Raw genomic sequence first — 12,143 nt, 5'->3', positions numbered from 1 at the left:
TATGTATTTCTTTGTTCTGCAGCTGCCAAATCACACTATCAAGATTAAGATGATTTTGCAATAATTTGTGCATCAACACAGACTTGTTTGCACTTGTTTTGCCTCAACACAGTATGTTGCTTTTCTGCAGCAGGTATCAGTTAACGCAAACCAACCTCTTTCCTACAGGCTCCTCACATGGCCCGCATACACAGGACACATGAGCTCAAGCTTCTAAAAGACCATGTTTTTATAAAAGCCCCTTCTTTTCTCTCCTTTTGTTACAGTTTCATATTCATATTTGCTTTATTGTTTGTGTATAGGACGTTGTGTATCAAAATCTTGAAGATGAGACCCAATCTTCAGTCTCATCTCATTGAAAACCTTAATGTGAAAAAAGAAAAAGTAACTTTTCCCTCTGATGTCTGAAAGGGTGAGAGGGTGTGCGCTTTTATCCCACACAATGGTAAAATCATATGCACAAACTCGCACACACACACACACACACACACACGGCGTTGGCAACATTCCATGCTCACAGTTAGTGGTGTCATGAAATAAATACTGTGTAAGAGTGGAGCTGCCTGTATTTCTCTTTGCATAAAGTTCAGTTTCATAACATCCTCAGTCGTGGCACCTCCTTGCTTGAAGGAAGCTCTCTCTAAGAATAGAGACAGCCGGTGGCTCCATATTTCAGTAGAAGAGCAGATATTCCTAAAGATCAGACTATAGTGCTTTAACATTTAATGAAGTGAACCTAAAACGCAATACTTAATAAAACAAAACTGCTCAGTGATTTATATAATTAAGGGAAAAATGGCTTGAAAAGTTAAGCAGCTCTTTATTTTGATTATATAGGGCCGTGTTTCAATGTCCCTTTTGTTGAAATACTTGATTAATCTTCCTCCATATTGTGTAAGTTTGAGAGCAGCTCTTCGGAGAGAAAACATGACAGGTACTGTGCGTTTGGAAATTAAAAGGGATAGCTGGTCTTTAAATCTCATTTCATATCCATATCCAATATCTATACCAAACACATCAATCTTACTGTAACATTTTACATTTACATGTCAAACATCCCTACTCTATGCTGCTTTCATGGTGGAAGGCAGCTCACTGTAATGAGAGTTGACAGGAGAGGGAATATTGAGGCTCAAGAGCTCACTCTAGTGGAGAAAATCCATTGCCTCAAACATGGCAATATGGCGGCTTGAAAATACCTTTCACACCTCATTTGATGATTTTTCTGTATCCTAATCTATATTACTCCCACTTTACATACTTCTTTGGGAAGAAAGTGGTGTTTCTTGTCATGTTAATTATTATCTTTCTATGTGCCCCAAGATATGTTTACTCAGCACATGTCCTACTGTATGAAGAAAAAGCTATATTTTTGTAATTTGCATGCCAGACTTACTTTAAACAAACAGTAGACCATCATTTGTTTTATTTCATGTATTTGTTGAATTATTGATCTATTTAGTAAATTGTGTTGCCTTTGCTTCATTGTAATTTTGCTTATGATTATATGTGTATATACATACAGTGGGGGAAATAAGTATTTGACCCCTTGCTGATTTTGCAGGTTTGCCCACTTACAAAGAATGCAACAATCTACAATTTTAATCATATGTACATTCTAACAGTGAAAGACAGAATCCCAAAGAAAATTCCAGAAAATCACATCATATGAATTTATTAAAATTGATAACCATCTGATGAGGAAAAACAAGTATTTGACCCCCTGGACAAACAGTATGTTAATATTTTGTAGAAAAGCCATTATTGGCCAGCACAGATGTCAAACGGTTTTTATAGTTGGTGACAAGGTTTGTGCACATTTCGGCAGGGATGTTGGGCCACTCCTCCCTGCAGACAGCCTCCAAATCATTCAGGTTCCGAGGTTGTCGCCTGGCAACTCGAATTTTAAGCTCCCTCCAAAGATTTTCAATTGGATTCAGGTCTGGAGACTGGCTAGGCCACTCCAGAACCTTGATGTGCTTCTTCTTCAGCCACTCTTTTGTTGCTTTGGCGGTGTGCTTAGGGTCATTGTCGTGCTGAAACACCCATCCTCGACCCATCTTCAGCTCTCTCACTGAGGGAAGGAGATGTTGGTCCAGAATTCCACGATACATGGCCCCGTCCATCCTCCCCTCAATACGATGGAGTTGTCCCGTCCCCTTGGCTGAAAAGCACCCCCAAAGCATGATGTTGCCACCACCATGCTTGACGGTGGGGATGGTGTTCTTTGGGTTGTACTCGGTGTTCTTTGCCCTCCAAACACGACGAGTTGAGTTGAGGCCAAAAAATTCTATTTTGGTCTCATCTGACCACATCACCTTCTTCCAGGCCTCTTCTGAGTCGTCCAGGTGGTGAATGGCGAACTTCATGCGGGCCTGTACATGTTTCTTCTTGAGCAGGGGGACCTTGCGTGCGCTGCAGGATTTCAATCCATGACGGCGTAGTGTGTTACCAACCGTTTCTTTTGTAACTGTGGTCCCAGCTGCCTTCAGTTGATTCATCAGTTCCCCCCTTGTGGTTTTGGGATGATTCCTCACCGTTCGCATGATCAGGGACACCCCACGAGGCGACATCTTGTGTGGAGGCCCAGACTGAGGGAGGTTGGCGGTGGTGTGGTGCTTCTTCCATTTCCTGATAACTGCACCGACAGTTGATCTTTTCTCTCCAAGTTGCTTTCCGATTCTCTTGTAGCCCATCCAAGCCTTGTGCAGATCAACAATCTTGTCCCTGATGTCTGTAGAAAGCTCTTTGGTCTTGCCCATGGTGGTGATGTTGGATGCTGGTTGTTTGGGTGTTGACAGTGTCTTTTATACAGGTAACGAGGTGAGGCAGGTGTATTTGATGTAGATAATTGGTTGGGATTGGGACTGTGTCTTAAAGAAAGACTAACTGGCTTGTAGGAGCCAGAATACTTGCTGTTTGGTAGGGGGTCATATACTTGTTTTTCCTCATCAGATGGTTATCAATTTTTATAAATTCATATGATGTGATTTTTTGGAATTTTCTTTGGGATTCTGTCTTTCACTGTTAGAATGTACATATGATTAAAATTGTAGATTGTTGCATTCTTTGTAAGTGGGCAAACCTGCAAAATCAGCAAGGGGTCAAATACTTATTTCCCCCACTGTATGTACCTGCGTGTGTGTGTATGTGTATTTACTTTTTTTAAATCATGTTTTGTATGTCTGACAGATACAAACAGAATATTCATTTCGGCTACCTACCAACACTGTCTGAAGGTTTATGAGTTTCTGTGTACACAAAACATTAGCTGTTTATATGTTTCTTTTCAGTAACATGAAGATGTGGACCATTTCAACCCTGCTGTTCATCCTCTGCAGTAAGTTCTTTTGAATAATATGATAAACACATTTATTTAAGCAAATACAGGAGGAATTTTTGTAATTCTTTATTTGGATACATTTTTATGTACTATAATAACTGTAACGTGTTAAGTCAAACAAATTGAGCGGCATTACAGGAAGTTTCTTTGTAAGGGAGACAACCGCAGCAGCTGTACCGACATGGTGATGAGTCAAAGCTGCAAGATTGTGTTTCCAACTCTTTCTCACTTACTTTCACAGAACTGAAAGCAAATGATGTTGCGGCACACTGGTGTGGTTCAGACTCTACACCAAGATTCTACAAGGGGTGGAAATTACAAAAAATAATGGATGAAGGTGATGATTATGCATGTGAACTGAAAAACAGAGGGATAAAAATGGATGTGGTATGAAAATGAAGTGATAAATAATCAGGTGATTTGACTAATTTAAAGCTCATTTAATAAAAACAGATCGTTATATGATGAAAACAAAGCCACGTTTTATTATTATTCCAGTCTTACATTCATTACTCATCATTCACAACAAAATAATTGCCATTTATTATTTAAGGAAAGTGGCCTTGAGGTTGGGTGAAACAAAAAGTAATGTGATGAACATGCTTATGAATTAATAATGGAAGTGATTAAATGTATGTCAAATGAAAAAGTGATAAATTGTTGACTACTCACAATTTTGTTTACTGTATTGTAAAGTGTTACAGAATACGCTTTTGTTACTTTGTCTATTAGATAAATGGCTGCTTTTATCCAAAATGTTTCACAAGATTTTTTCCCGCTCATTCACCCTTTTACACACATACAACACACAGACTGATGGCAGCGAGCTATCACATAAGGTGCTGACAGAAGGAGGTGGGGATCGATCGCCAACTCTGTGATAAGTGGATGACCTCCTGAGCCACAGCTGCCACACATTGTCAGTGACCTGTCCATTTTTAACTATGATGAGTTAAAAATACAATTAAATAGGTTCTTTACTACAGAGTTTTCAGGTTTTCCTGATCACACAACACCTCATTGGTCATTAGAACACAGCACAACAAAAAGACAAAACAATCCAGGATTTTGAACTTAAAATAGCAAAACAAAGCAAATCCCACAGAAACATTCATCACCGTCGTCTTCAGTATCCTGACAGCGTGGAGATCGCTGGGTATCGTTTACGGTGAGTCATGCACTTGTCTCTGTCAATGAACAGCGAGTGGGTTTTACAGTTTATGTCCTTTTCAATGGTAACGCGGGACTCCTCCAGGTGGGACAGGGAGCCTCTGGCTTCACTCAGCTGCTGGTGCAGAGACGCCAGAGTGGCATTGATCTGCCTCACCTCCCCTTCCAAACTACAGACGCAGGAAGCGAACAAAATGAAGAGACAGAAAGAAGATAGAGTAAGTAAGATGAGACACGGGTGTGTACCTGAGTTGGGGTCCATCTCTGCAGAGCTCCATATTGGGTCTGAGCGAGCGGAGGTAAAGTCTGGACTGAGCTACTCTAAGGGGAGCCTCTTTGTAGTGGATGGCCTGCTGTAGAGCCACAATGTTCCTCTCCTGGGATGCAATCTGCTCCAAGATCTGCACATACGATCATACAATACTTAATGAATCAATCAATCAATCAGGCAAATCCTCTGTCTGCCAGTTTGTCTACCTGTGCCAGCTTCATCTCCAGCTGGGTCTTGGCCTCTGTCAGCTCCACACAGCGCTGACTGAAGGCTTGGTCCACAATGGAGCACTGGAATCTCAGATCCTCAGTGGTGTCCTGCAGCAGTCTCTCCACCAGCATTCTGACACACACAAACAGCATTATTATATTTAGTGGGTCTACCAGCAGAGTTTCAGGAACAGGACCACACATTAATGACGTCACTCCCGGCTTTCCATAAATACCCACACAACGCACTTCCTCTTCTTCACTCTCGTATTCTGCACCCCTCCCTATCGTAGCTTCCCCACAACGCTTTCGAATGTCTATTCAGCTACTGTAAGCATCATACATATTTTGTTTTTGTTTATCAATATATCATTTAATCATATCTGTTGATTGTGGTCCTTGCTAGTGAACTGAAAACTTTAAATAAAGTGTCGCAAAATCCTGTTCAGCATCCATCGCACAGAGCAAAACCTAATTCTGTAGCAGCTTAAACGCACTGACCTGAGATTGTTGGTGGTCTGCTCTTCCTGCAAGGCCTTGGACAGGTTGTCCTGTGTAAACTTTATCCACGATGGGCAGTTACACACCCTGCAGCAGACCAGGAGATACATTGTTTAAACATCATGTACACTGTTTTTCATTTTCTAATGGTGGTTTCTCCTATGTAGTTCTATCAGTAAGATATGAAAATGTCACACACACACACACACACACACACACACACACACACACACTTACTGGTCCTGCATGCTGGCCGAGCTGGGGTGGAGCTGTGTATCTGGGCTCATGTTACTGTATCTTCCACTGTGGTCATCAAAGTTGTAGGCCTGGTACTTATCAGACCAGTCTGACTCTAACGTCTGCTTGGCTTCGCTGTTCATCCTGACACACACACAAACCAAAGGATATTAATTCAGTTCCTTGACATAAAGGTTTCAATCTAAAGAGGACATTTTTTAAGTGGCTTTGCATGTCAGGTGGTTTAACTATTAGGAAAAGGTTCTAACACTCACTTGATCTGACTGACAACCTGAGCTGCAGTTCTCTTCAGAAGAGCCTGGACGCTCCTGATCAAGTCCACTTCCTACAAAACACATAGTTACACTTCTGTTTAGTGTGTGTTGCACTGAGCCCTGCTTTACTGCTCATATATAATTTCTAGACCCCAAGGCCTAATCATACTTAAATGCTAGAAGGACATGGTCACATTACATTTTGATGTTGGGCAGGTATGTGACATTGTGACCATCTTTAGCATACTGACATTTACAAATGAGCACTAAAACAGAGAGGCTGCACTGCAGTATTTCACTAGTGGTGGACTGACATTGCTATCACTCTGGCATGCCTGACAAATCGAAGTATCCAACCAGTATCATGGAGACTGTTCCTTGGCTACGGTTCGGATTTAAAGGGAACTTGAGGAGGTTTGAAGTCTAAGTGCTATGGAGTGGTTTATGAGCAGTTATCTTTTGTTTATCTCCTGCATGAGGACGCATGCGCAAGTGGGTAACATGATACACAGTCCTGCCACAGACTGTAAATAAAACATGTACATAGTGTCTATGGTCACCCATAGCCAGGTTTCTGAACTTATTGTGAAAAAATTTGTTCATTTCATTTGAAATATCAATGAAATATATCCTTTGCAACATGGTGGTCTGGAGGTAGTTTTGAATATGGAATATCTTCTCAAAAGATGTTTATTCCTTAAATGTGACTATAAAATTGATAAATTACCTGCAATGAATTTTCATATGCTCTACAGGCCTGGACACAGATTCACAAACACAACTGTTTACCAAGCAATTAGGCTACTACATTTAGAGTAAATTAATATTTATATTAAAGAAAATCACTGTTATGGGAAATTACACCGACATTGTATTAGTTAAACAACTTGTTAAGGCTGATGTACAATAACCAACGGGTAATAGGCTACTTCAAGGATTCACACTAAGTTTTAGTGAACAAATAATGTAAACAACACTTTTGCATGATTATGTTTACGAGAAAACAAACAAAAAAAGCCAATAGTCACCTTTAACAGTTCCACCTCCACAGTGTCTTTAATCAGGTCCGGTCCCAGTCTTCTGGTCCTGCAGTTGAGATTGTCGGTGGCAATGGCGTACGGAGTCTCGGTGGCGTCCAGCGCCTTCTCCAGCCGCGTCTTCAGCGCCCGCAGTGACTCCGTGTCGGCCAGCAGCTGGTCGATGTGCCGCTGCAGCTCAGACTTCCAGTAGTGGATCTCTTGCAGCCTCTCTCCCAGAAGACGTGTTGCGTCGGATTGGGTCTTCAAAGTGGCCGCCTGGGTGTGCTGGTACAGATTCTTGGACACTCGCTGGATACTCCGGGCTTCGTGGTGGTCCGTATCGGCCTGTCGAAGGATGGTGTGGTAGTTGGAGAACCACTCAGCCGGGGTGTATGTAGCGGAGCGGTACCCCGCTGTGGCTGAGCCTGCGGACGGCTGCGGGACCTCCACAGGAGGCTCTTCCTCCAGGACACCCTGAGCCACAGCTCTGCTGTCATAGTGTGGCCTTGACGCTAAAACCCCAGAGCTCATTTTAAAAAATTGTATTTGATTGTATTATATTTTACAATTAAATTACAGGTAGTTAAAGGAAACAGAAAATAGATCAGCTGATTTAGGCATCAGTGGTGAACAGTTCCTACAGTCCTGCAGGAGACCAAGTTTGTTTGGTGTTGCCAGGTAACACATGTAGGCAGGAGCAGCTCCAGCAGCAGCTCAGGGGCCTTATTACAGAAAGTTCCTATCTTAAGTCTTAAATTAAGATAGGAAGAGTCTAAGATGGGATTTCCCCCAATTTGGTAGCCTATTACAGAAGCAAATCCTAACTAACTTTAGGAATCTTATCTCAGGTTAGGAAATCCTAAATACTCATTTCAATATTGGTTATAAACTGTTAGCCTATGTCTGTTACCTAGCAACCGATGCCACTTTTCTCATCTCGCTGAGCTAAACGGCTTTTAATCGCTGTTTTTGGTCGTTTTTTTTTAATGAAACATACACTGAAAATGGAGCTGAAACAGCAACTATCATTGAATATCAATACCTAATGTTGGTAACCTGTGTAATGTGTTTGATGTGTTTGACAAAACCCTCCTTAGTAGAAAGACTATAGCCGATGTAACGCCAGATGATGTCTAAAATAGACTATGTAACATAATGTAGGCTAAAGGCTATATAACAAAAGGATACTAACTCAAGTCTTTGATAGGAGGAGATCGTTAAATTCAAGAAATAGCCTACATGAAATACATGATGACGTTAGCTAGCAGCCTATTTTTTTTTAACCGTCATAATTAGCCTAACTTTCCTGAGAAGAGTATCCTTCTGCCGGGGTCAGTGAGGGAGAAGAGACACCAGCGGTTTCATCTGCTCTTTGGACACAACAGCTGTGTCTTCATATCACCGTAAATTGACTTATTTTCTTTTTGACAGCATCAATGCTCCGCTGGATGCCGGATATGCGGCGGAGACTGTGTCCGCTATTTTATCCCACTCTCTCCCCATTTAAGCGTTAGGCCTATGTGGATTTTGATTTCTTACAAACACCTCTGTGTCATCTGACTTGAAGTTCAATGATAATTGTTGTTTCTGCTCCATTTTCCGTGTATGTTTCATTAAAAGTCGTTTAGCTCGGCGAAATGAGTAAAGTGGCATCGGTTGCTAACAGACAAAAGTTGATAACCGATCCCTACTTAGGATTTCCTAACCTGAGATAAGATGAAGTAAGATAAGATAGGATTCCTAATGTTAGTTAGGATTTGCTTCTGTAATACCAAATTGAGAAAAATCCTTTCTGTAATATGGCCCCAGGTGACTATTTATCATCAGCTGATGGAGATTAAAGGGCAGACATTAACACACACATAGAATAAACAATAATGAAATCATCAATAATAAAAACCTCTGGGGTCCACTTAAATTTGACCTGTATGTTATAATATAACAGAAAATAACTTTTACACTCAATTCAAATAGTTTAACCTCCACCACAACTTGTATATTAACTACCCAGCATGTGTGTTTGTGGCTGTTTCTGCCCTCTTCATTTATTTCATATCGTAGACTTAGAAGAAAACTATCCACTCACGATTAAGGTTTCTCAATAGAGAACATGGAGTTGTCTGTGCTACTACATTATCAGTTAGCAGCCATATGAGATTAATCAAACTCAAACTGGCAGACAGATGGTTAATTTTTCTACTCTGAACTGATTTTGAACAGGTCAAGACATGTAGAGGGATATTTTCAGTAGGCCTATGTGTGCACCACTGCAGTATGTATTGTCATTGACATAGATGTTTTTTGAGTTTATCTAAATACTTTTTTGTCATTTGTAAGAAACAACAGTCACCCAAACACACATGACAGGGAGCGCTATACTGTGAGATATAGGCCATTCCTATGGCATCATCAAAACAGTGCCAATATTTTACAGAATTCAGTGCTTGAAGTGGACCGGAACGCCCCCGGCACCTCGACATTTTACTCTTTGGCGTACTGGGACATTTTCTTGCGTACCGGGACTTCTCCCAAGCTGCCGGTACTTTCCTCTGCCCTCTCCATATCACGTTCTCTGGGCGCTACTGACGCTCACCTGCTCCCGTTCTCTCTGCCTGCTATCCGTCAGCGGAGAGATATGGGATTAATATCCTGCCTTGATTCAAAACTGAAAATAAAGAAACTTTGAAACTAAGTGTTTGAAAACTCAAAATAAAAAACAGACATTTCCACCGTAAATTGGAGCAGAAAATGTTTCCAGAATGCAGGAAATTACGAGTTTAATGATTAAAATCTTCTTGGGGAGTACCCAGACCTCCAGCATACAGTGCCTTGCGAAAGTATTCGGCCCCCTTGAACTTTTCGACCTTTTGCCACATTTCAGGCTTCAAACATAAAGATATAAAACTGTAATTTTTTGTGGGACACAATTATGAAGTGGAGCGAAATTTATTGGATACTTCAAACTTTTTTAACAAATAAAAAACTGAAAAATTGGGCGTGCAAAATTATTCAGCCCCTTTATTTTCAGTGCAGCAAACTCTCTCCAGAAGTTCAGTGAGGATCTCTGAATGATCCACTGTTGACCTAAATGACTAATGATGATAAATAGAATCCACCTGTGTGAAATCAAGTCTCCGTATAAATGCACCTGCTCTGCGATAGTCTCAGAGGTCCGTTTAAAGCGCAGAGAGCATCATGAAGAACAAGGAACACACCAGGCAGGTCCGAGATACTGTTGTGGAGAAGTTTAAAGCCGGATTTGGATACAAAAAGATTTCCCAAGCTTTAAACATCCCAAGGAGCACTGTGCAAGCGATAATATTGAAATGGAAGGAGTATCAGACCACTGCAAATCTACGAAGACCCGGCCGTCCCTCTAAACTTTCAGCTCATACAAGGAGAAGACTGATCAGAGATGCAGCCAAGAGGCCCATGATCACTCTGGATGAACTGCAGAGATCTACAGCTGAGGTGGGAGGACATAGGACAACAATCAGTCGTATACTGCACAAATCTGGCCTTTATGGAAGAGTGGCAAGAAGAAAGCCATTTCTTAAAGATATCCATAAAAAGTCTCGTTTAAAGTTTGCCACAAGCCACCTGGGAGACACACCAAACCTGTGGAAGAAGGTGCTCTGGTCAGATAAAACCAAAATCGAACTTTTTGGCAACAATGCAAAACGTTATGTTTGGTGTAAAGGCAACACAGCTCATCACCCTGAACACACCATCCCCACTGTCAAACATGGTGGTGGCAGCATCATGGTTTGGGCCTGCTTTTCTTCAGCAGGGACAGGGAAGATGGTTAAAATTGATGGGAAGATGGATGGAGCCAAATACAGGACCATTCTGGAAGAAAACCTGATGGAGTCTGCAAAAGACGGAGATTTGTCTTCCAACAAGACAATGATCCAAAACATAAAGCAAAATCTACACTGGAATGGTTCACAAATAAACATATCCAGGTGTTAGAATGGCCAAGTCAAAGTCCAGACCTGAATCCAATCGAGAATCTGTGGAAAGAACTGAAAACTGCTGTTCACAAACGCTCTCCATCCAACCTCACTGAGCTCGAGCTGTTTTGCAAGGAGGAATGGGCAAAAATTTCAGTCTCTCGATGTGCAAAACTGATAGAGACGTACCCCAAGCGACTTACAGCTGTAATCGCAGCAAAAGGTGGCGCTACAAAGTATTAACTTAAGGGGGCTGAATAATTTTGCACGCCCAATTTTTCAGTTTATTTGTTAAAAAAGTCTGAAATATCCAATAAATTTCGTCCCACTTGTTGTTGGTTCTTCACAAAAAATTTAAGTTTTATATCTTTATGTTTGAAGCCTGAAATGTGGCAAAAGGTCGAAAAGTTCAAGGGGGCCGAATACTTTCGCAAGGCACTGTATGTATTTCACCATCATAGTTTCATTTAAATAATGTTATATTTTTGTCTTGATCTCGTGCATCGTCACATCTTATAACCCAAATGTATCATCACGCCCCTAATCTGAGACCTTATGTCCCCACTTTACAACACAAAGTGACACCCTTGCTTATTAGTTACAGTGCTAGTAAACAGAGCTGAACGGTTTACAAGAAAGAATGACCTCCTTTAGCATCTATTAATTCATTAAGGTGTTTTTCTCAGTTGTGATGTGCTACCAAAATAATATACTAATGGACGGAATTCAATAAAAAATAAATGATTTGGTTGTCATAGCTTAACAAATTACAGTTAGTTATTTATACTATTTCTTACTCACCACTGGTTCAGTTACTGCATCTCCCGACACAACTCCATGGGTGACATCGATCTGATGAACAAATCTGAGCTACTACCCGTTGCAGATTTCTTTTCCACATCCATGCACCTCTTGGACGAAGACAGCCAGCCCGTCCAAGGATCCGTGCTTCCTGAACATGTATCCTGTCCGCGTCTGTCATTGGCGGACCAGTCTGTCAATCCAGACCTCTATCCAGTAAATATGACTTGTGATTGGATGTACTTCAGAGGACAGCCAAGCATTGGTCTTTTTTTTTTAAGTTGTGAGGTTGCAAAGCTTCATTTTAGCTCAGTCTGAGTTTCAGAGTTTCAGAGCAGAGCTGCGTGACAACGCTGCCACAAAT

At 41.2% G+C, this 12,143-nt stretch overlaps 1 protein-coding gene across 1 annotated transcript; it reads right to left on the bottom strand.

Moving 5' to 3' along the window:
- Positions 1-3,803: 3,803 nt before the first annotated feature.
- tekt4 (tektin 4) lies at positions 3,804-7,674 on the bottom strand. Its single transcript, XM_038714091.1, has 7 exons — positions 7,035-7,674; positions 6,007-6,077; positions 5,732-5,875; positions 5,495-5,581; positions 4,991-5,126; positions 4,760-4,914; positions 3,804-4,683 (listed from the first exon to the last, which is right to left on the bottom strand). Exons 1-7 carry the CDS (start codon positions 7,554-7,556, stop codon positions 4,470-4,472), a joined length of 1,329 nt encoding a protein of 442 aa, XP_038570019.1. The 5' UTR covers positions 7,557-7,674; the 3' UTR covers positions 3,804-4,469.
- Positions 7,675-12,143: the final 4,469 nt, after the last annotated feature.

This window comes from Micropterus salmoides, unplaced genomic scaffold, assembly GCF_014851395.1.
Source record: "Micropterus salmoides isolate LMB-PRFRI ecotype aquatic unplaced genomic scaffold, ASM1485139v1 Ms_hic_scaffold_12, whole genome shotgun sequence".
Lineage (NCBI taxonomy): Eukaryota > Metazoa > Chordata > Actinopteri > Centrarchiformes > Centrarchidae > Micropterus > Micropterus salmoides.
This window is presented reverse-complemented; position numbering and strand designations above follow the sequence as displayed.

Coding starts and splice junctions, on each gene's coding strand:
- tekt4 (XM_038714091.1), bottom strand. CDS start 7,556: ATGAGCTCTGGGGTTTTAGCGTCAAGGCCACACTATGACAGCAGAGCT. Junction 5,876..6,006: donor CAGGTTGTCAGTCAGATCAA/GTGAGTGTTAGA, acceptor TGTGTGTGTCAG/GATGAACAGCGAAGCCAAGC. Junction 5,582..5,731: donor TCGGCCAGCATGCAGGACCA/GTAAGTGTGTGT, acceptor GGTCTGCTGCAG/GGTGTGTAACTGCCCATCGT.